Genomic DNA, 22,354 nt, shown 5'->3' on the forward strand with positions numbered 1-22,354 from the left:
TGAGAGTGAGAGAGAAGGGAACACCCTGAACTGCAGCCCGGGGGTCATTTAGGGTCTGCCAAAAGGAAAAGAAAGGGGAGGCAGCAGCATGGGGCTCTGGCTTTGTGCTGCAAGCCGAGCCACTGAGGGACATGGGTGCTGCAGGGTTGCGGTGGAGAGCAGGGGCAAGGGAGCATTCAGAATGATGGGCCATGGGACATGCAGTGCCAAAAGAGAGGTGAGGCCAGGAGGAGGTAGCAATGCAGAGGGGTCCTTGGCCTCAGAGTTTTGATGAGGTTGAAGAACTTAGCAGTGGTGGGACAGTGGCACCTGGCAGGAGGCAAGGAGAGAAGTGCAAGAAGATAGGCACTCAGTGATGGCACAGCTTCTGGTGGGGACCAAGTCCAGGGTATGCCCAGGAAGTGAGGGGCTGAAGGGAGGAGGGAGGACAATGGAGATGAGGACTGCAAAGGCCAGGGTGCTGGTGACTCACCCGTGTGGATGTCGAAGTTATGAGGAATGGCCTGAGTTGGGGTGGAGGGGCCTGAAGAACTCGGAGCAGAGAATGAGGGGAAGTGACCAGGACAGCAGCTGATGACAGCTTTAGTGGGGAGTGGCTGGTGCTGCTGGAAAAGGGGAAGTGACTGCAAGGAGTTCTCTGATGTGTGCAATGGGAGCAATAATCACCCCAGGGGCAGTGGTGTCCTCAGAAAGCCAGGTTTCAGTTAAGGCAGGAAGGATGGAGGAGGACAGTGATGTCTGCAGTGAAGACTACTGATCACACAGGGTCCAGTGGAAGTGACTGAAGAAAGAGAAGCACTGGGGAAATTCAGGGCACGTGGCAACAAAGGAAAGGCTCTCTCAGATGGGTGAAATGGTTGGCAAACACTATGGATCTTCCCGTTTAGCACACTGATGGAGATGCTTCCTTTGGTGGTATGGTGGCCTCTAGGGAGGAAACTCCTATAGGCTCCATCCCCCATCCATCCACTCAACCCACCCACCCTCCCACATATCCATCCATTTATTCATCTGATCATCCATCTTCCATCCGACCATCCTTCTATCCATACCCTCAATCTTTGGTGTGCACCTCTTTTGTATTAAGGTTAGAAAGATGAATAACATACAGCCTCTGTTCGGATGTGACCAGAAAACCACAGTTCAGTCCAATAAGTGTTCTAACACCATGAGCCTAGGAGGCCAACACTGCCTGAGTAACAGTGACTGCCCCATAGAGAAGGGACGCATGAACTAGACCCTAAAGAGGGAGCTCCACAGGAGGGAAGGAAGTACAAATGTCCAGGGCAAAAAAAATTAGCAGACAGAGACTTCAAGATATGAAAAACCTGGCACTTTGGGACAATGGTGAGAGGTCTGTTCCTCTCAGATGTGTCAGGAGTTGAAGCTGGAGAGAAGGGGAGTAGGCAGAAGGGAGAGGGCTGGGGTCCCCCACTTTATCTTAGAAGCAAAGAGGAGTTGCACAAGGAAGCTGGGCTGACAAATGCCATAGCTCTGTTGCCAGGGTGCCAGGTGTGTGCCCTGGAGGAGCACCCCAGAGAAGGGGACCCTTGCTTGGCCTCCCCAGGGGCCCCAGGGCAATGCTGCAGGCCTCACCATGCAGGCATACATAACCCAGGGCAGGTGGGTCCTGGCCGCTGCACCTCTCCTCTGGTGCCCACATGCCAGCCTCAGGCCGGACTCCTGACTGGTCCACAGGGACAGCCAGTTCTTTCATCCCCTCACAAGTCCAAACCCAAGTCCATCATTCCCCTCTCCCCCCACTTATGTAGCTCAGAGGCCAGTTTGCCTGGCATGGCTTTATTCACTTTCCACTGCCTGGAAAATCCTACTTCTCTTTCAAAGCCCATCTTAGTGGTGTCCGCCTCGGATTCCTTCCTGGCCCCTCAACACCAGAGCAGAGCCTACCCACTGTGGGGCTCCTACACCCCAGCAGCCCTGGGGGTACATGGTGGGGAGATGTGATGAGGGGGCTGGTACCACCCTGGGGAGGAGTGGACCTGGTGGCAGAGCCCAGGGCTACTTTCCCATCTCGGGGCCCCAGGGTGGGGCCACTGTCCTGAGTGCCAGGAGTGGGTGCACTGGATTCGAGTTAAGGAGAGACTTCAGTGTTCACAGCATCCGGCTAGATGAAGGGCTGCCTTCTTAGGGCTGTGGTGTAGTCCAGCTGGAGGGTCTCAGTTTCCCTGGCTGTACTAGATACTAGTGGGATTAGATGCTGGATGAGGGCCTTCTGCCTCTGACCTACGGTGGTGGGGTACCTAGAAAAGTTTGGCCAGCAGGAGGCACAGAGGGAGAGGCCAGCCAGGCCCTGGCAGCCAACTTGTCCAGGTGATGCTGAAATGAGACCTTGGGGTGCAGAGTGTGCCGTCCTGGTGCCTCTTCCTAGGGCAGCTTGGGGTCAGGGTGGTGTAGAACCAAGTATGGTGGGGATTCCCCCAGCCTCTGCCTCCCACAATTAGCTGCCAGGGCAAGACCCCAAGCCTCAGGGAGCTGGGCTGGAAAGGGCAGAGGAGCTGAACCTGTAGGACTGGGGGCTGGGGCAGGATAGTGGGCTGTGCCCCCCAGGAGGACAGGGACTTGGGGGAGGGACAGGACGCAGCCCTGGGCCTCCGGCCACACAGTCCTCTCTTCCTGTTGTCTCAGGATGGTCCTGGCAGGATGCATCTGCTAGAGTTCCAGGTCCAGACCTCCCCTGGGGCCTGCTCCCACCCTCCCCCAGGATCACACACACACACACAAATTCACATGCGTGCACACGCAGACATGTCAATGACACACACACAAAGTCACACACAACACTCACATATCAGTCCTATAAACACAGATCTATGCACACACAGAGACAACACACACGCGTGCATGTGCACACACACATGCAAACACTACACACACTATCCTGCTGGGAGGAGGATGGGGAGTAAGGAGCTGCGTGGGCAGCAGGGCCAAGGTCCTGGAGGGCCACAGGACGGTGTTTAACCAGGCGAGGCAGTTACCTGTTTGGGGATTAGCCCTTTTGGAGGAATGGGGGGCTGAGGCAGGGAGAGCAGGGAGAGGAGAGCTGGGGCAGCCAGAGGGCGCCTTGGGGGTGAAGAGAAACTGATGGAACCAAGGACATGTGAGCTGGACTCCATGGGACATGGGAGAGGGCGAGGTCACAGGCAGAATTCCAGGGAGAAACCGAGGCCTGAGTTCTGTGCATGTTTGGCAGTCTGCACTGTGCAGGTCTCCCTCACAAACAGTAGCTGTGCATCTGGGGGGAGGAGCCTTCAGGCAGAAATGTGGGGGTCACAATGCCGAGGAGATGTGCTCCAGGCCTCACCCAATGTAGGATGAGGCCTGTGGTCTCCCCTATTGACTTCATGTTGACAGCTCTGCTCATGCGGGGCTAGAGGTTCAGTCCAGGGCTCAATCAGGGCTCACTTGGGGCTGGGCCCAGTCTGCAGCCAGGGGGCAACCTGAGGTGGAGGTTACCAGTTGTCTTGGGGCCTTATAGGTACTGCTCAGGGCTGAGAGCCTAGGCAGCCCCTGCCCGGGGAGGGGCCCATCAGCACCGGATGGATGTCATCATGTGAACTCATGACCCAGTCCCATGCTAACCCTATCTCCCACCCCAGGCCTGGCGAGTGGCTACTCCATGACCCCCCCAACCCTGAACATCACGGAGGAGACACACGTCATCGACTCCAGTGACAGCCTGTCCATCTCCTGCAGGTATTCAGCCCTCAGCCAGGAGGGCAGGGGACTGGGTCCCTCCTACCTGGCAGGCCAAGGAGACTACAGAAGGCCAAGCAGATGGTGGCGGAGCACCCAGAAGGCAGCCTCTCCCCAGGGCAGAGGCCTCGAGGCTTAGGGTTGCTTCCAAGTGGCTTGAGTTGTAGGTGCCTGGAGGCATAGACCATCCCCTGCTCTGCAGACACAGGCACCCTGCACCCACCCCCATTTCACCCATACCCACCCCTCTTAATTTCATATGGACCACAGATCAGTCACCCTGCATCCACCCTTGGGTCACCCCACACTGACCCCAGGCCACCCCATGCCCATGCCCAGGTCATCCTGCATGGACCCCAGGTTGCCTGCACCCACCCTCAGCCACCCTTCACTGGCCCCAGGCCCACCCACACAGACCCCAGACCTGTTATCTTCCCTGCAGCCCCAGCTATAATCTGAGGCTCAGGCTTCTCTGCAGGACAGCCTGCCACATGCAGGCCCAGGAGCCAGGCAGAGGCCCCAAGGGTCTCAGGGAGCACCCTGTCCCAGGTTCATGGTATGTGCCCAAACGCTGGTCTGCCCTGACCTCTGGGTGAGATAAGCTATGGGCCAGGCTTGGCTCCTGAGGAAGTTCCACAGGGACTGTCCCCCAGGGCTGCAGCCTGGGCCCCTCTTGATGTCCTGCATCCTCTGCCAGGGGGCAGCACCCCCTGGAGTGGGCCTGGCCAGGGGCTCAGGATGCACCAGTCACAGGGGAGAAGGACGGCGAGGACATGGGGATCGTGCGAGACTGTGAGGGCACAGATGCCCGGCCCTACTGCAAGGTTCTGCTGCTGCAGCAGGCCCACGCCAATGACACGGGCAGCTACCGCTGCTACTACAAGTATATCAAGGCTCGCATTGAGGGCACCACTGCAGCCAGCACCTACGTATTTGTGAGAGGTGAGAGGGGTCCAGCACTCATCCATGCGGCCACTCAGGAGCCACAGGCAGGGTCCTGGGTCCTGGAGGGGTGGCTGGCACCTGCACCCCCACCCCCAGCCTTTGAACCCCATGGGGCTGCCCTGCAGCCTCAGACCTGGGCAGAGACCCCCTGAGCCCCGCCTTCCCCTCCCACAACATGCCCCCTCTCCTCAGACTTGGAGCAGCCATTCATCAACAAGCCGGACACACTGCTGGTCAACAGGAAGGACTCCATGTGGGTGCCCTGCCTGGTGTCCATCCCCGGCCTCAACGTCACGCTGCGCTCGGTACAACCCCACGCCAACACCCACCCTGGATCTGGCCCTCCAGTCCTGTCCCTGGGAAAACTGCTGTTTCTCTGGCCAAGAGGAAGGGGGCAGCTGGGCGCTGACAGCCACCATGTCTCTACAGCAAAGCTCAGCACTGTGGCCTGATGGGCAGGAAGTGGTGTGGGACGACCGCCGGGGCATGCGTGTACCCACTCCCCTGCTGCGCGATGCCCTGTACCTGCAGTGTGAGACCACTTGGGGTGGCCAGGCCTTCCTATCCAACCCCTTCCTCGTGCATATCACAGGTAGGGGCTGCCTAGGGCTGTAGGGCCCTCACCCAGCAACCACTCCCCATGTCTTGGGAGGAGAACTGCAGGAAGAGGACAGGGACCCCCCATTTCACAGTAATGAAGCTGTAGGTGCCATGGTTTGGCTGGTCTCAGTGGGTGCCCTGTACTCTGTGCACGTTGTCCTATGAGGGACATGGGGGTCACTGTGTGTGTGTCACCAGGAAATGAGCTCTATGACATCCAGCTGTTCCCCAAGAAATCACTGGAGCTGCTGGTTGGGGAAAAGCTGGTCCTGAACTGCACTGTGTGGGCTGAGTTCAATTCGGGTGTCACCTTCGACTGGGACTATCCAGGGAAGCAGGTGAGGTCAGCAGCCCTGCCAGGGGCTGTGACTGAATCATCCCCAGGAATCCCCATCACTACCCACACTCACCCTGGTCAGGCACACACTTACCTCTGTGTAGAAGAGGTGCAGGCTCAGTCCTGCCCCAGGAGCCCCTGTCTGATACAGAAGTTTTCCTATCCTGAGGAAAACTCTGGGTCTGGGTCCAAGGCTTCTGGAGCTATTGCTGGCTGGGCTGGGGTGTGTGCCTATGGGGGTTAGTTCTCTCAGAGCCAGCCTGCTCTGACCCTATGCTTCCCCTGGTCCTGGGCAGGCAGAGCGGGGTAAGTGGGTGCCGGAGCGGCGATCCCAGCAGACTCACACAGAGCTCTCCAGCATCCTCACCATCCACAACGTCAGCCAGCACGACTTGGGCCCATATGTGTGTCTGGCCAACAATGGCATCCAGCAATTCCAGGAGAGCACTGAGGTCATTGTGCATGGTACGGCCTGTCAGGTCATTGTGCCCAGCATGGCCTGGGCTAGGTCAGTTGTCAAGCCTGGGGAACAAGGGTTCTCGTGCAGTGTGGGCCCAGGGTCATAGGTCATGGTGCACCTGAGCAGTGTGGCGTCCAGCCAGAGGGAAGGGAGGGCCGTGAGTGGACGGACTGCCCGGTTCCCACACCACAGAAAGCAGGGCATCTGGCCACTGGGGGTGGCTGTGAATCCCTGGGTGGTGGTGGGTCAGCGATGCTGGACCCAGCTTTACCCTGATGCTTCCCGTCTGGCAGAAAAGCCCTTCATCAGCGTCGAGTGGCTCAAGGGTCCCATCCTGGAGGCCACGGCAGGAGACGAGCTGGTGAAACTGCCCGTGAAGCTGGCAGCATACCCCCCGCCGGAGTTCCAATGGTACCTCCCTCGCTCCTGCCCCTCACTACCCACCAGGTCCAATGCAGAAAAGAACCACAGGGAGGGAAGGGCAGCATTCTCCCCACCACGGCCTACTCCTTGAGACTTGGATGGGGAACTGTCCCCACTATCAGAGCCTGCACCCTGGGCAGGGAACCCTTATGAAGATTCTAAGGAATATGCACATAATGCGATATTTTGGCTAGAGGAAAGGTTGGCCTGAATTGCCGCTAAACTGTGAAAGAGTGTAAATACCGGTCTCCTGTTATGTGTGGGTGTGTGTGGGCACAACATAGGGCTTTATCTAACTGTTTCCTGCACCCACTCAGCCTCTCTGAGGGCCCCCGCTGGAGGGTGTCATAGAGGGATGACTTCAGGTTTCCTAGGCCCCTCTCCAAACAGGTTGCCACACCCAGGATCCTTCTAACCAGAATTTTGGAGATGTCACAGGGGTTTCACAAATTATTATGGTGCTGGGCCCTGGGCTGATGTGTGTGGCAGTGGGCTAGAACTTCTGGAAGGCCTTCAGGCTCCAGATCCCCAGTTCTGGTGTGTGACCTGAGAGTATGGTCTCCCTTGCAGGGTATGCCAAGTGTCAGTGAGGGGTCCCTCACTGGTGGCTTCACCCTCACCGGGCACTCCCAGAGAGCTCCCAGAGAGCTCAGGAAGGCATAGCACCCCACCATGCACCCTTCAGCCATCTGAGCAGTCCACTTGGCCTGACCCTGGGAGGTCACACTCTAGCCTGACCCTTATCGTACACATGAGGAAAACAGGCCAGGAAAGGGGAATGGCATTCCTGCCCAAGCCCTGAGCCTCCTGGGAGGAGTCTGCTCCATTCTTTCACAGTTGGCCAGAGGAGCCTTGCCTTCCCAGCCAGGAGCACCTCCCACCAGGCAGGATGACATTTGCTGAAAGCCTGGAGCTGGGCAAGCAGAAGCCCAGACATTCTCAGCCAGCATCCCACTTCATTGGCCATAGGCTGGAAACAGGCTTCTCCTGGGAGAGCGCCCAGATGCCCTGGGCCTGCGCCTTCTGTGACCCTACCTCTGAGGCCACAGGCTTTGGGGTCCATCAGGGGCATCTGGTGCAGGACTGGGACCCTTGAGACAGGGTCCAGAAGGGCGCTGATGCAGTCTGGAGCCTCCCTCACAGGTGCGGTCTCTTGGAGACGCCTAGGGCCCAGTACCCTGCCCTTCAAGGCCAGTAGTACTGACCCTGTCTAGGAGGGTGGCCAGCTCTGTTGCATCAGAGATCTGGCCCAGGCCTGATCCTCTGGCAGCTGACTGCCTCTCACCATTCCCACCACATCTGGCCTTTCTTTTCTCACTTGGCCAATACCTTCCTCCAAGAAGTGCTCAGCTGGGCCCACTGTTCACAGAGACACCTGCCCCAGGGCACTAACGGTGACCATAGCTCCACAGGGGCCAACTCTTCCAGGTAATCGTGTGATGATTATGAGTAAGTGAATGGATGGATATCTAGTGGACAGACAGACAGGCTGGTCCTGGTTCCCAAAGCAGCCTCTGTGTGGCCGGCATCGGGCTGACCCTAAAGGCCATATCTTGGGTAGGCCTGACGACACCTGCAAGAAGGTTCATTTGGTTTCCCTGGTTTTCAGATGAGGACACAGGGGCTTGGGTCAGTGAAGCAGTTCACCTAGGATCACAAATGGGGCAGGTGGCAACCAGGATTCTGCACCAGAGACCAGCAGGCCTCACAGCCTTGGTCCTGCTCTGCCCTGTTGTGTGACTCTTGGCAAGTCACGTCTCTTCTGACCGGGCTGTGGTGTTGCAGCTGAGGGTCAGACCCCCGCATCCCCCTCACTGTTACTCTCTGCCCCGAGGGCTGTGCTTCTCCTAGTGATTCTCTGGCTTAGTAAACCAGGGTAATGCACCTGCCTAAGGGAGGGCAGCTTCCAGGCAGAGTCCAGAGCTTGGGTTGCAGGAGCACTGCCTACAGTACTGGGGAGGAGTCTCCTTTGGGATGTGAGTTTATTTATTCATTCACATGTGCGTCGAGCACCTACTTGTGCTGGGCGCTGCTCTATGTGTAGGGGATATGGCAGTGAGGGGACAGTCCCTGTACAGCTCAGTAGGGGAGACGGACAGTTAACAGACATACGTGTGAACACTAGCATGCAGATGGGCAGGCACAGGCCCGAGGGCCAGCTCCCGGTTCACACAGCTTCTCTGACGAGTGGGTGATATGAATATAGGAGAGAGGGAGACTTGCAGGTGTCTAGCATCCAAGCAAGGCAGGACAGTGAGTTGCATAGCCCTGGGGAGGGGGCAGGGCAACAAGAAGTCCCCATATCTGGAGAGCTCCAAAAAGGGCAGAGCCAGGGTCAGGGCTCCTGGACCCCCATGTGGTAAGGAGCTGTGCCCCTTGGGGACTGCACCTCCACCCCTTCACAGCACACACTGGTGAAGCCTATGAGAGACAGACAAGGCCCCCTGGGGACTGCAGTTGTCCCTGAGCCTATAGGTGTTGTGAGACCCGGTAGGTTGAGCCTGGAGACCATCCCCATAGCCTTTAGGCCATCTGTTCCCCAGTCCAGAGTCAGTTGCCGCAGCCCACACCCCTACTACTCTTCCCAGCAGCCTGGTCTGGTGCAGGAGGGGCCTCTTGCTCCTGGCCACTCCTGCCTCCTGACAGTATATCTCAGTTGTAGGGGCTGGGGTGCTTCATGGAAGGAGTGCCAGGACAGGGCCAGGGTGGGGTCCGCAAAGCCCCCTGAACTCCCTTCCTGGTCCAGGTACAAGGACAGAAAAGCAGTGTCGGGGCGCCATAGTCCACACGTCCTGGTGCTCAAGGAGGTGACGGAAGCCAGTGCGGGCATCTACACCCTCGCCCTGTGGAACTCCGCGGCCGGCCTGAGGCGCAACATCAGCCTGGAGCTGGTGGTAAATGGTATGTGTGGGCAGGACAGGAGAGGAGATGGTGGATAGGCGGGTGTGGTGGGGGAGGCTGACTGATTGGCTGTCTGCCTGTGTCCCCAGTGCCTCCCCACATCCACGAGAAGGAAGCCTCCTCCCCCAGCATCTACTCCCGCCATAGTCGCCAGGCCCTCACCTGTACTGCCTATGGAGTGCCCCCTCCTCTCAGCATCCAGTGGCACTGGCGGCCGTGGACGCCCTGCAAGACCTTCACCCAGCGCAGCCTGTGAGTGTGGCTCCACCCTGTCTCCCCTTACTTCCCAGCCCAATCTCCAACCTCAGTCATAACCCCCACTTACTGTCCACAGCCGTCCCCAGACCCCTGCTCTAAACCCGAACCCTATCGCGATTCAGGGATTGTAGCCAATCCCTGACCTCACCTTGCCTGAGCAAGGCTCACTTATATCAGTCAGGCCGGGCTGGACACTGGGGATGGTCCAGCCCACCCACCTCCCTTGAAAGCAAAGCCCTCCTGACACACAATTGCATATCTGGAGAGGACCTCTGGGCACCAGGGAGGACACCTCTCACGAAACAGGCAGACCTAGGCTAGTTTTGTGAGACTTGTACCAAGCCCCAAGGCACACTAAGTATGTCCAATGCTCATCAGCTCATCTGTGCAGCGCTCACCATGACCCCTTAGAGAGGAGAAAAGTAAGGTCAGAGAAGGGATGTACCTTTCCTAAGGTCATGGCAAAATAAGCAGCAGATCTTGCCCCACTGCTGGGCCACACTGCCCTACCTGACTGGGCGCCAACAGGACAGTTTGGGAGAACAGAGAAAACTTGGACAAACAAGGACCTGGAATGGAGGGGCCAAGGTGGTCAGTGGTCTGGAAGGCACTAGAGAACCAGTGAATGGTGTTGAGCAGGGGAGTAACTAGTCACATTTGCCTTTTAGCAAGAGATCCTAATGGGCAGGGTGCAGGGTCACAGGCTGGGAGCTGGGAACCCAAGGGAGACAGGGTGGCTTATACCGGCAAAGGGGCTGTGGCCCTGGCATGATCAGTTAGGACGGTTCAGTCAGGGTGGCCAGTCCACAACATTCAAGGCTCATAAGAGGTTCTTCTAGACCACGAGGTTGCAGGTCCCTGGCACCTCCAAATGTGCTTCCCTCTTAAGCTCTACCGTTATGCTCTGCATGATTACAGAACCCTGGGGCCAACTCTGCTCCATTAGGGACAGACAAGAGCCTCCCTTGGGCCACCCCTTCCCCCCAGACCCCCATCCCAGCAGGAGACCAAAGGTGCTGGGATGCACAGCCAGCCCAGGGAGGGGCTGCAGCTCTAGAAGGGGTAGGGAGGGAGAGGGCTTCCTGTAACAGGATTGGTGACTTTGCTGCCCTAGGAGATCTGGGTGGACTTTGCAGGAAGGGACACATGCAGGTAGAAGCAGGAGGCACAGCAGACTAGAGGATAACCGCAGAGCCACGGGCTTGTGGTGCTCTGCAGGCGCAGGTCCTGGCTTACTGGGGAAGGCTGTGTCTGGCAGCTCATGCAGGATGGGTCGCCAGGCCCTGAACAGTGTCCCAGAAACAAAGCCTCCCCACCTCACTTCAGCCCAAGGGCCAGCCTTACCCACCATGATGTGAGATGAATCTGAGTAGGAGAAAAGCTTGACCCTACCCCCAGTGTGGGCCCTCTCTGCCTGTATCCCTGACCTGCCCTTGCCCCTTCTTGTCTTTCGCAGCCAGCGGCGGCAGCAGCGAGACCAAATGCCACAGTGCCAGGACTGGAGGGAGGTGACCATGCAGGATGCTGTGAACCCCATTGAGAGCTTGGACACCTGGACTGAGTTTGTGGAGGGCAAAAATAAGGTATGGGCCAACCAGGCCACTGAGTGGCTGGGGGAGAAGAAGAAAGGAGGCGGGGTGGGGCCCTCTCCTGGCCTTCTAGGTTTCCACTGGGCTTGCAGAACTCTTGCGATAGTAGCTGAGAGTCAGTAACCTTTCTGCAGTGTCTCTGGGCATCAGTTTCCCTGCCTGCATGTAGACTGTGGGGGCCAAACCTCCAACTGCTTCCCAGACAGGGAAGCTGAGATTCAAGGCCATGGGCCCAAGCCACCCAGGGCTAGGAGGGTTGGGGCTGGGGGCCGGCTCCATCCTTACCAAAGGCTGCTGAGCTGCTGGCTCAGGCTGGGGGCAATGCCTAGAAAAGGCCAGGCAGGGGAAGGACTGAACAAAGGCACCCACTTCCTACAGTCACTTCCTGTTTTCCTACACACCTCCAGAGCCTCTTCCTGTTCCAGGCTGGCCAGGAAGTGCCCGGCTTGGGGTTGGGGGGTGGGGTCTTTGGATGGTAGGCAGGGCCTATGGCCCTCTCTCCTCCTCTGCTTCCAAGCTTCCTACTCCCCCAGGCCAGAGTCCTTCTGGAGCCCTGGAACCCAGCCCCTCCCCTTGCCACTACCCAGGGCACTTGTGGGCACATCACAAAAGCCCTGGGGCGTTCATGGGCACATCACAAGGATCTCACACAGTGACCAGCTTCTCCCCTTGGACCACAGGCTGACCCTTGATGTGACCAGAGCATGAATCCTAACTCTGGCTTGGACCATCCCAGTGCTACCAGGCCCCTGTCCCCTCCTCGATATGGCCACAGCCTGAGCCCATCCACAGCCAGAGGTCTCTCTGGTCCTGCCTAATGCTGCCCTCTGACCTCAGCCACAGTTGAGGCCAACTGTCCATAGTGCTGTTCGTTGGGTTTTCTGGGGAGCCACCTCTTGCTGCTGCCCAAGGGTCTCACCACCTTTTCCCTGCCTCACCATTCCTGGTACTGTCTCTGAGCTTTGGTCATCTCCAGCTCAGAGCCTCAGTTTTCCCCATTACTCTGGTGGGCACAGCAACCTCCATGCAGAAAAGGAGGTTGGGGTAGGGGAACTCATGCAGGAAAGGGATCCTTATGCCTGACACATGTCCTGTCCAGACGGTGAGCAAGCTGGTGATCCAGGACGCCAATGTGTCTGCCATGTACAAGTGCGTGGTCTTCAACAAAGTGGGCCAGGATGAGCGGCTCATCTACTTCTACGTGACCAGTGAGTGACTTGGGCAGGCCTGGATGGAGGTCAGGAGCCAGGTGGGCACAGGAGGAGAACAGGCCTGGGAGAAGATGATATGCCTAGATTGGGGTCCATTGAGTTCTGGTGACCTTGAGGCACCCAGGAGAGATATCCAGTGTCCACTGGGCCCCTGGGTCTGGGCAGGAGGGATAGAGTTGGAGGTCATAGGCATATGGACTGGGGTGGTAATCCACTGGGATGGATTGGCACCGTCTGCCCCCAGACCTGGAGTGCCTCCCCTACGGGTGCCCTCTTGTTCCCCACAGCTCCGCCTAACTCCACTTCCCTCCCACCCTCTTCCTAAGCCCTGGATCCTGCACAGCAGCTGGTTCCTATGTGCATTTTGCCCTGGGGGGAAGGTCCATAGTTTCCTCAGATTTTCAAACTTGTTAGTGACCTCAGAAAAGCTAAAAAGATCATGGAAGGACAGTCACTGGGCCCAGAGGTGTAGACGAGGGCATGTGGAAGAAAGATGGATCCAAAGAGAACACTTTGGAGGGGAGAGGAGCCCGTAGGAGCTTGACAATGAATGGCCAGAGGGACAAAAGGAAATTGGGAGGCATTGCCAAAAGCTAATGAAACCAGATTGTTTCAAGGAGAGGACAGTGGTGGGGAGTGTGGTCAGCAGTGAGGGAGAATGGGGACTTAGGCCCCTGCTGAGCCTGGTAGCAAGGAACTCAATGATGATCTGGGATCCTGGGAGAGGTAGGGGCAGCAGCCAGTTGGGGCTTGTCTAGGAAAAAGCTAGAAGGAGGCAAGGCCGGAGGAGACCCTGGTGGAAATGACTTCAGAGAGCTGGTCTCTTGTAAGTGAGAGGGAAAAGAGGGCTCCAGAGTGGTGTCCCTGCCCCAGATACGTGTGATGTACACCCTTAGTTGAGAGCCGAGTGAGTCCAAAGGCCAATGAAAAAGGGAGAGAGAGCCCCTGGGCAGGGGGTAAGTGAGCCAACACAGTGACACAGCTTCATAGTAGTTCCTCCTCCCTCCCCAGCCATCCCCGATGGCTTCAGCATAGAATCGGAGCCATCAGAAGATCCTCTAGAGGGACAGGCCGTGCGCCTGAGCTGCCGGGCTGACAATTACACTTATCAGCATTTGCGCTGGTACCGCCTCAACCTGTCCACGTTGCATGACGCTCACGGGAACCCACTGCTGCTCGACTGCAAGAACGTGCACCTATTCGCCACGCCGCTGGCCGCCAGTCTGGAGGAGGCGGCGCCCGGGGTGCGCCACGCCACGCTCAGCCTGACCATCCCCAGCGTGGCACCAGAACATGAAGGCGACTACGTGTGCGAGGTGCAGGACCGGCGCAGCCACGACAAGCACTGCCACAAGAAGTACCTGTCAGTGCAGGGTGAGGCAGGCAGGGCCTGAGGGCAGGGCAGGGCGGCGCTTCCCAAGGAGCCTTCACCCCCAGCCCAGCATGCACCTGGGGGGTCCATTCCCGAGCCCGAGCCTGCAAGAGCGTCACCCTCCCCAGCCCTTCTGTGGAGGTGCGCAGCCCGGCCCACCCCCGAACTCAAATCCTGACCCTTCAGCTTCGAGAGTTCCCAGCCCTGGAGGGCCCTTTCCTGGAGGGCCCTCCCGCTTTCTGAAGCTCCAATTAGCTCCGTCTCCACCCCGCCCCCAGCCCTGGAAGTCCCGCGGCTCACGCAGAACTTGACTGACCTCCTGGTGAATGTGAGCGATTCCTTGGAGATGAGGTGCCCGGTGGCCGGGGCGCACATGCCCAGCATCGTGTGGTACAAAGATGAGAGGCTGCTGGAGGAAGAGTCCGGTAGGGGGATGGACGTGGGTAAAGGAGGGAGGGGGTCCGGAAGCTGGTAAGGCCAGGCCCCAGACCTACCTGAACTCGAACCTGCACCAACTCGCTGCAGGAATCGACCTGGCGGACTCGAACCAGAGGCTGAGCATCCAGCGCGTACGCGAGGAGGATGCTGGGCGCTATCTGTGCAGTGTGTGCAACACCAAGGGCTGCGTCAACTCCTCTGCCAGCGTGGCCGTGGAAGGTCCGGCCTCCCCTTCACGCCCCTCCACCCACCCTCCGCCTGCCCTTGGCGCCGTCTTCTTGTGGCCACCTCACTGCTAGTTGTGCCCACCAGAAGGGGCACTTCCCGCAAGGTGCACCCTCTCCCTCCTCACAACACGCACACACTAGCCTCTTTCTGCCCACTCAGGCTCCGAGGATAAAGGCAACATGGAGATCGTGATCCTTATTGGCACCGGGGTCATCGCCGTCTTCTTCTGGGTCCTCCTCCTCCTCATCTTCTGTAACATGAGGAGGGTGAGCACTCCTCCCCCAGCTGAGTCTCTCCCCAGCTCCTCATGTGGTCTCTCTCCACCCTGGCTAGCCCTTAAGTTAAGGAATATTGTTCCACGTGGAAGCCTTGTATCCTGGGAGGCCTCCCTGTCCCCTCCATGCTGGGCTCTTACAGGACCAGAGGTTGTCTGTCCATCTGTCCCCTCCTATATTGAAAGTCCCTAAGGAGCTCCCATCTGTCCCAGACAAAGTTTTACCCAAGCCAGGGTGGTATGGCCAAGTCAATGAGCTGTCCCCATCCGCACCCCCAGCCAACCCATGCAGACATCAAGACCGGCTACTTGTCCATCATCATGGACCCTGGGGAAGTGCCTTTGGAGGAGCAGTGTGAATACCTGTCCTATGATGCCAGTCAGTGGGAGTTCCCCAGGGAACGGCTGCACCTCGGTGAGACCCCGCACCCAGCCTACTTCACCCACCCTGTACTGCTGGGCAGAGACAGCTTCAGCTGCTATGGGGTTGGGCAGGCTAGAGCCTTGAAATCCCTCCATTCTCAGAACTCATGCCAGAAAGTCCCACCTAGCCCCCACCTGGCCCGACCTGTCCATCTAGGCATGCATCCCCAGAACAATGATTGGGGCTCTCAATTCCCAGGCCCCCAAGGTCACTTCCTGCTGCTCTAAGCAGGGTGGGCCCATCACACCTGCTGGGAGAGGATGCAGGCCTTCCTGTCTGCCTCTCCTCTCCCTCTCTTCCCACTCCCACTCCCCATGCACTTCCTGTTTGGCAGAGGGGAGCCCAACTTTCCTCTGCCTCCTGGGCCTTCCTTCCTGGCCCTCCACAGGGGTTGTCCCTTCTGCCCAATCCTCTCCACCCTCACCCCCATACAGCTCACCTGGAACCGGCTCCCTGCCCCCACAGGGAGAGTCCTCGGCCATGGGGCCTTTGGGAAGGTGGTGGAAGCCTCGGCCTTTGGCATCAACAAGGGCAGCAGCTGTGACACTGTGGCCGTGAAAATGCTGAAAGGTGTGGGGTCAGCTGGTAGAAGGGGTGGCTGAGCTGGTGAGGATCAGCAGCTCTGGGTGGGCTGGTGGGTCTGTGGTACAGGAGGGGAAACTGAGGTTCAGAACAGATTCTTACCCTAGGTTCTACAGGGAGTCCATGGGAATTAGAGCTGAGCCTGGGGTTCATCTCTGAGTAATACTTACCAGTTCCACCTAAACCCTTTGCCTCAGAGAGGCAGGTGGGATGTGCTGCGCCCACACCAGCAAGAGCACTGGCCATGCCTCAGCTAAGCTAGTGGTGCAGAAAGAGGGTGGTGCAGGGGCTGGGTGGTGGGCTGGGCACCACGCGAAGCCCCCATGTTCCCTCCAGAGGGCGCCACAGCCAGCGAGCACCGTGCCCTGATGTCAGAGCTCAAAATCCTAATCCACATCGGTAACCACCTCAACGTGGTCAACCTCCTGGGGGCCTGCACCAAGCCCAACGGTAAAGAGCTCGGGTGCCCTGGCGGGAGGGTGAGTCCCCCAGGGTGCTCTGTCTTTGTAGGTGCAAAGGGCCAGCTGGGCTGGGAATGGGCGGGGATGAGGAGGGGCGCAGGAGGGCTTTGGGGCAGGGCCGTGGCTGTGGTGCTTGCCCTCCAGCGTACCCTCAGTCAACAAGCTCCTGGCTCCTGCCCTGCCCCAGGCCCCCTCATGGTGATCGTGGAGTTTTGCAAGTACGGCAACCTCTCCAACTTCTTGCGTGCCAAGCGGGAGGCCTTCAACCCCTACGCGGTAGGTAGGCGCCCCACCAGGGGCCAGAGCTCTGCTGGTGAGCAAGCAAGGCTCTTAGATAGGCTGGGGAGAAGGTGTGGGGAGTGATTTTGCAGTAGATGGCCAGCCTCCTCCCCCTCGGACCTGCTTCGTGCATCGCAGGAGAAGTCCCTTGAGCAGCGAAGGCGCTTCTGCTCCATGGTGGAGGGTGCCAAGGCTGACCGGAGGAGGCCAGGGAGCAGCGACAGGGCCCTCCTCACAAGGCTCCTGATGGGCAAGGGTGGGGCAGGACGAGCCCCTCCGGTCCAAGAAGGTAAGAGTCTGGCTTCCCCTTGCCTGAGTTGGCTGGCACACTCATACCTCATGATCAGGGACCCTGGGATAAGCCAGCCTGGGGCCCTCCTGGAGAGAATTATGTGGGAGAGCATGTAATGCACTCTACCTTAGGAAGGGAGGACACCTCAGGAACAGTTTTCACAGAGACTTTTGATGTTTGATTTGGACATCTAGACATGAACAGGAGTTTGCCCTGCAAACATGGTGGGGAGCAGTCCAGGCAGAAGTAGCAGGAACAGAGGTCTAGTGTGGCAACAGTATTCATTGCTCTGGAAAGTGGTTAGTGGGTGTCACAGAGAGAATGGAAGCTGAGGGGCAGGAGAGGGGGCCAACATGCTTGTTAAGCCTGGCCAGGAGGGATGCAGCCAGGTTCAGTGAACAAATACTCCCTTTGGGGCTGGGTGGAAGATGGGAGTCATGGATAAGGACCCTCCTGAGCCAACCTCGCTTCTTTGTGCAGCTGAGGACCTGTGGCTGAGCCCACTGACCATGGAAGACCTTGTCTGCTACAGCTTCCAGGTGGCCCGAGGGATGGAGTTCCTGGCCTCTCGCAAGGTGACTGCCCCAGCAGGCTCTTCAGAGGGGAGAAAGGCCAAAACTCACCAGCATGTCAAGCTTGGTCCCAGCTCACCCCACAGCACAGCTATGATCAAGGCGCATCTCTCCCACTTCACAGAGTTATAAACTGAGCCCAAAGGGTGGAATTGACTTCCCAAGGTCTCCAGCTAGTCAGAGGCAGAGCTAGATATAGAATCAGTCTGTCCTGCTGCATAGCCTCTTCTGCTGTCCACACGGTTCCACAAGCTCTCTCCATGGCAAGTCCTGGGGGCACACAGAAATCTGTTCTCAAAGAGCAGGGCTCAGGTGGGGCACCCTGGAGCTCTAGGTGTGGGTGTGGCCCCAGGGGCCTGCACTGATCACTGCATTGCACCTCACTGCACCCCTAGTGCATCCACAGAGACCTGGCTGCTCGGAACATCTTGCTGTCAGAAAGTGATGTGGTGAAGATCTGTGACTTTGGCCTGGCCCGGGACATCTACAAAGACCCTGACTACGTGCGCAAGGGCAGTGTGAGTGCAGACCACAGAGGAAGGATGGGGGTTGGGGGCCATGGAGCAGGGTGGTGGACTCACTGCCATCCACATGGAAGGTCTGAGGGCCTGCGCCTACAGGGATTCTGGTGACCTTGCTGAGGCACCTGGAGCAGGTGAGTGGAGACAGGAGCTGACAAACAGGGACCACAGCGCTCCAACTGGAGCTTGTGTTTGGCCCCGTACCTTGGTCCATTAGGTGGGCACTGACTCCCCATGCCTGCCCACGAGGGGCTGGACATGCAGAGGTGGACCCTACATGGTGTCTGTCTTGGAGGTGGACAGACCTGGTGTAGCAGGGTCACAGCAAAGTACATGGGTGCTAGGTGCAACTTGTGTCTCATTGGTGGTGCTCAGAGGCAGGCATCTGAGCATCCATCGCTGATTAGAGTCTTGCCCCAGGGGAGGAAAGAAGAGGCTTAGAGGGAGGTCAACAGGCAAAATGGGTCCAGGCTATGAGAGGCCCACTGTGAAGGCTTTTGTCCTTCATTCTAACTGGCAGGGGTGTGGAGGTAAGAGTCAGGTGTGCCGTCCAGAAGCACCCCCCTCTGCAGGCTGTGAGGAGAGGGGAGTGGGGGTGCTGGGGTGGAGGCAGAGGCAATTCTGGAAGGGCCATGGCTCTCAGGGCTCCCAGGTAGAAGCCATAGGAGGAAAAGCACATCAGAAGCCACAGGTCAGGAATGATGTCATGCTTCCAGCTTGGGGACCAAGTGAGTGGAGAAAGGTGGAGCTGGTGAGGGTGTGCAGGGATACAGGTGTTCCTCAGGATGCTGGGCCGAAGGGTCTAGAGCTGGAGGAGGGCTGCAAGTTTTCCCTGGGAGAGCACAGAGGAAGAGAGGGGCCCAGATGGACCCAGGAGAACAGTAGCAGGGCAGAAGCCTTCAAGGGAGGAATGAAGGCTTCTGCATCCTACCTGCAGGATGGGGGAGGGGCAAATTGCAAGAGCCATCTGAATACACACAAGGTGGATGTAACCAAAAAGACTTTCTTGGGATGTGACTCCACAGAGTCCTGGGGAGACTGGGGGCAGGAGGAGGGCTGCCCAAGCGTTTGGCCTCTTCCCTCTCTTCCCTCCCCCACTGGGGACACATGTTCCTCCCATAGGCCCGACTGCCCCTGAAGTGGATGGCCCCCGAGAGCATCTTCGACAAGGTGTACACCACACAGAGCGATGTGTGGTCCTTTGGGGTGCTGCTCTGGGAGATCTTCTCCCTGGGTGAGTGCAGGGCAGGGTGCAGGGGAGGGGGGAGGCAGGATCACAGGTTCCAGGTCACTCCACCAGCCCCTCTGCACAGGGGGCTGTGCAAACCTGGAGCGAGCAGCCCAGGTCATTCTGAGGCAGGTGGTTGGAGAGCCCCCTGCCTCTCCCCTTCACCTCCAGCCTATGCCAGGGCAGAACCCTGTGTTCACTCAGCAGCCCCTGGGGTCAACACAGGTCACAGAGGGTAACACCATACGAGTTCCCCCAGATCTCTCCCTCCCTGGCTGAGCCCCTTCCTCACCTGCCATTAGGGATGCTGCTCCTGCTTTTGCAGGACTGGGAGCAGCTGGGAGGAGACAGGGTGCTCACTCAATGACCACACCTGCAAGAACCTCACATGGGAACCTGGGCCCTGCTGGGACCAAGGTGAAGCCCCCCCGCACCAGGGTAGGGGTGAGGCGGTAAACAAGTGGGAAAGTGAAAACACTGAATGGCAGCCGTGACTGATGCTGTTACTAAAAATAAAAGAGCATGGAAGAGTGCAGGAAGGACAGCACTGTGTGTGAGCCAGAGGGGCCAGGAGGGCCCAGGCTGATGAAGGTGGGTGGAGTAGAGGCAGGTGGGCCTGGGAGGATAGCAGTCCAGGGTGAGGGGTTAGCCATGGCCATGGTCCCCGCGTGTTGGAGGTGGACATGGTATAAGCAGGTGGCATCGGGAGATGCAGTGAGAGCTAGGAGAGGTGGCTCATGCAGCCTCTGCAGGCCTGCTGGGCTGAGGACCTGAAATTTAAGTCTACTGGGAGCCATGCAGGGTTTTGGGGGAGGGATAGAGCAGTCTGACTCTTGTCTTAAAAGGGTTGTTCCACTGCTGTATGGCTTGCAGGAGCTGTTTTTCCCGTGGTCAGGAGAGGCAAGGAGGGAGCGAGGCAGGGTTAGGTCCTGTTTGCTGGTACAGCCACAGGACTTAAGGAAGAATTAGAGAAAGCTTCTCCTAAGAGGGGTCATTGTGACAAGACAGCTCAACTGGCTTGTCGAAGCTCTACTGACCCTGATGATCCCAGGATGGGACATGTTTTCGCTAATGTGCCTGTAATAAGCGGTGATGCTCATGGCAGCTCTAGCAAGCGGGTGCCACCGTCCTCTTAACCAGATGAAGAACTAGCAGTGGGGGAGGGGAGCAGCAGGCCAAGCCCTCTGCCATGGAGGACCAGGACAGAGGCGATTTGGGGTCTGGGCTGAACAGTAGTAGCCTGCTCCCCACACACCCACCCATCCTGTTCCTGCCCTCAGGGGCCTCCCCATACCCTGGGGTGCAGATCAATGAGGAGTTCTGCCAACGGCTGAAAGAAGGCACCCGGATGAGGGCCCCAGAGCTGGCCACTCCTGCCATGTGAGTCTCTTGGGAAGCCGTGAGGCACTGGGGGGCCAGAGGAGTGGGTGGGCATTAGGAAAGGGGAAGAGGGGTTGTGTACGGGCACGGGAAGGGCGGTATGCAGGCAAGGGTGGGAGGTGGGAGGTTGTTCAGTCACAGGGGTGGGGGTGGAGGCCTGCAGACACAGTCTCTCACTCCACCACTAGTCCATTGACAACTCTCCTCCCTGCAGGCAGGAGGGACAGCCCTACCTAGGCCCTGGGGAGGGAGGGAGGCAGAGCAGGTGTGAGGGATCGTTAGGCAGGGGGCTTGGGGTTTGCTGGGGTAGGGTGAGGGGTGCACTCAGAACACAATCCAGCATCCGGCTGTACCTGCAGACGCCGCATCATGCTGAGCTGCTGGGCCGGAGACCCCAAAGAGAGGCCTGCATTCTCAGATCTGGTGGAGATCCTGGGGGACCTGCTTCAGGGCAGGGGTCATCAGGTGAGCCCCCACTCTCCCTGTCCTGCTACAGCAACCTCTGGCTCCAACCCAGGGACCATCACATGGATGGTCAGAGCCCAACTTTGCCCATGAAGAGCCCCAGGCTGGTCCTCAGGGAGCCTACAAGGAGCCCTGTCTCCCAGCAGAATAGTGATGTGTTCCTCTACCTCCCTCTCTGTCCCTCTGCCCCCTTCACCTGCCTTTGACTTGTATCTCCCCCCACAGGGGTGGGGAACAAAGGCAGCTCAGGGCTGGCTCAGGGCAGCTCAGGGCCTCAGCAAGTGCCCTGGGACCTGGAGGAGGGAGCAGGGAGCTGCTGCTGCCCCAGCCTCAGGGGCTGGAGACTGGCACTTGGGTCCACTTCTGCCCAGGAAGAGGGTGGGAAGCACTAGTGCTGGTTCTTGAGGCTGTGGAGCAGCTGGGGCTCTGGAGTGAGGATGCTCTTGTTGTGCCTACCTCCTCCTTTGATGGGGCACCTGGGAGGGCTGTGGAGAGAATTTGCCTGCTCCTTTAGTCCTTGGTGCCCTTGAGCACAGCACTTGAAGGGTGAGGAACTCCAGCAGTCCTGAGTGCAGGCGTGGGGCTAAGGGGGCACAGGGGCCTCTGACCCTGGCCATTTGTGCCATTCCTGCCAGGAAGAGGAGGACTGCGTGGTTTCCTGTGGCTCTCAGAGCTCAGAGGAGGGAAGCTTCTTGCAGGCGTCCACCACGGCCCTGCATGTCATGGAGACTGATGCTGACATGGAGGACAGCCCACCAAGCCTGCACCGGCACAGCCTGGCTGCCAGGTTAGCCACCCTCTCCAGGTCCAGGGGTCCCCCAGGCAAGGGGGACATAGTATGTTTTATCCTCATCAGTCATCAGGAAAAGTGAACTACAAGGACTTGAGAGGCCATTGTATACCAGCTCAACAAAGTGACATTAAATGACAGTGCCAGTGTCGGTGACGCCCTGGTGGACCTGGTCAGTCTCGGGGCCCCCGCAAGGCCATGCAGCCTTGCGACTTTGCTTTTCTCCACACCTCCTCAGTTCTTCCCTCTGCCATCCTCTGCTTGCCCACACTCTTAGCCCCTGAGAGGCCCTCCCACTGACAATTTCAAGGAAGTGCCCATCTCAGGCACAATGCCCTGGCCAGCTCCACATTGCAGGGAAAGAAAGTGGAGCTGGTGGGGAGAGGGGCGAGTCTCAAGAGCCACTGGTAGGGACCCTGGGAACAGGGCAGGTCACTCATTAACCTGTATTTAGGATTTAGAATGCAGCCTAAGTTCCCAGAGTTTGGGGTCAGAAGTCTCTTGCCAGTGTATGTCTACAGTCCAAGAAAGTCGTGTATCCACATTCCCATTGACATTGCTGGGAGAAGGACTCTGAGACTCCCCACCCCATCTTCCCCAGCATAGAGCA

At 58.4% G+C, this 22,354-nt stretch overlaps 1 protein-coding gene across 1 annotated transcript in view; it reads left to right on the forward strand.

Moving 5' to 3' along the window:
* FLT4 (fms related receptor tyrosine kinase 4) overlaps window positions 1–22,354 on the forward strand; it is a 38,297-nt gene that overhangs the window by 10,284 nt on the left and 5,659 nt on the right. Inside the window, exons 2-27 of the mRNA XM_030844751.3 lie at window positions 3,618–3,714; window positions 4,412–4,656; window positions 4,852–4,964; window positions 5,089–5,251; window positions 5,458–5,597; window positions 5,893–6,061; window positions 6,350–6,467; window positions 9,226–9,380; window positions 9,470–9,632; window positions 11,095–11,221; window positions 12,327–12,435; window positions 13,450–13,812; window positions 14,089–14,235; window positions 14,336–14,467; window positions 14,636–14,742; window positions 15,030–15,165; window positions 15,640–15,744; window positions 16,093–16,206; window positions 16,405–16,493; window positions 16,635–16,785; window positions 17,269–17,363; window positions 17,756–17,878; window positions 19,004–19,115; window positions 20,390–20,489; window positions 20,849–20,954; window positions 21,590–21,741. Coding sequence (XP_030700611.2) covers window positions 3,618–3,714; window positions 4,412–4,656; window positions 4,852–4,964; window positions 5,089–5,251; window positions 5,458–5,597; window positions 5,893–6,061; window positions 6,350–6,467; window positions 9,226–9,380; window positions 9,470–9,632; window positions 11,095–11,221; window positions 12,327–12,435; window positions 13,450–13,812; window positions 14,089–14,235; window positions 14,336–14,467; window positions 14,636–14,742; window positions 15,030–15,165; window positions 15,640–15,744; window positions 16,093–16,206; window positions 16,405–16,493; window positions 16,635–16,785; window positions 17,269–17,363; window positions 17,756–17,878; window positions 19,004–19,115; window positions 20,390–20,489; window positions 20,849–20,954; window positions 21,590–21,741 — 3,631 coding nt within the window. The remainder of the gene's footprint in view (window positions 1–3,617; window positions 3,715–4,411; window positions 4,657–4,851; window positions 4,965–5,088; window positions 5,252–5,457; window positions 5,598–5,892; window positions 6,062–6,349; window positions 6,468–9,225; window positions 9,381–9,469; window positions 9,633–11,094; window positions 11,222–12,326; window positions 12,436–13,449; window positions 13,813–14,088; window positions 14,236–14,335; window positions 14,468–14,635; window positions 14,743–15,029; window positions 15,166–15,639; window positions 15,745–16,092; window positions 16,207–16,404; window positions 16,494–16,634; window positions 16,786–17,268; window positions 17,364–17,755; window positions 17,879–19,003; window positions 19,116–20,389; window positions 20,490–20,848; window positions 20,955–21,589; window positions 21,742–22,354) is intronic.

Source organism: Globicephala melas, chromosome 3, assembly GCF_963455315.2.
Source record: "Globicephala melas chromosome 3, mGloMel1.2, whole genome shotgun sequence".
Taxonomy (NCBI): domain Eukaryota; kingdom Metazoa; phylum Chordata; class Mammalia; order Artiodactyla; family Delphinidae; genus Globicephala; species Globicephala melas.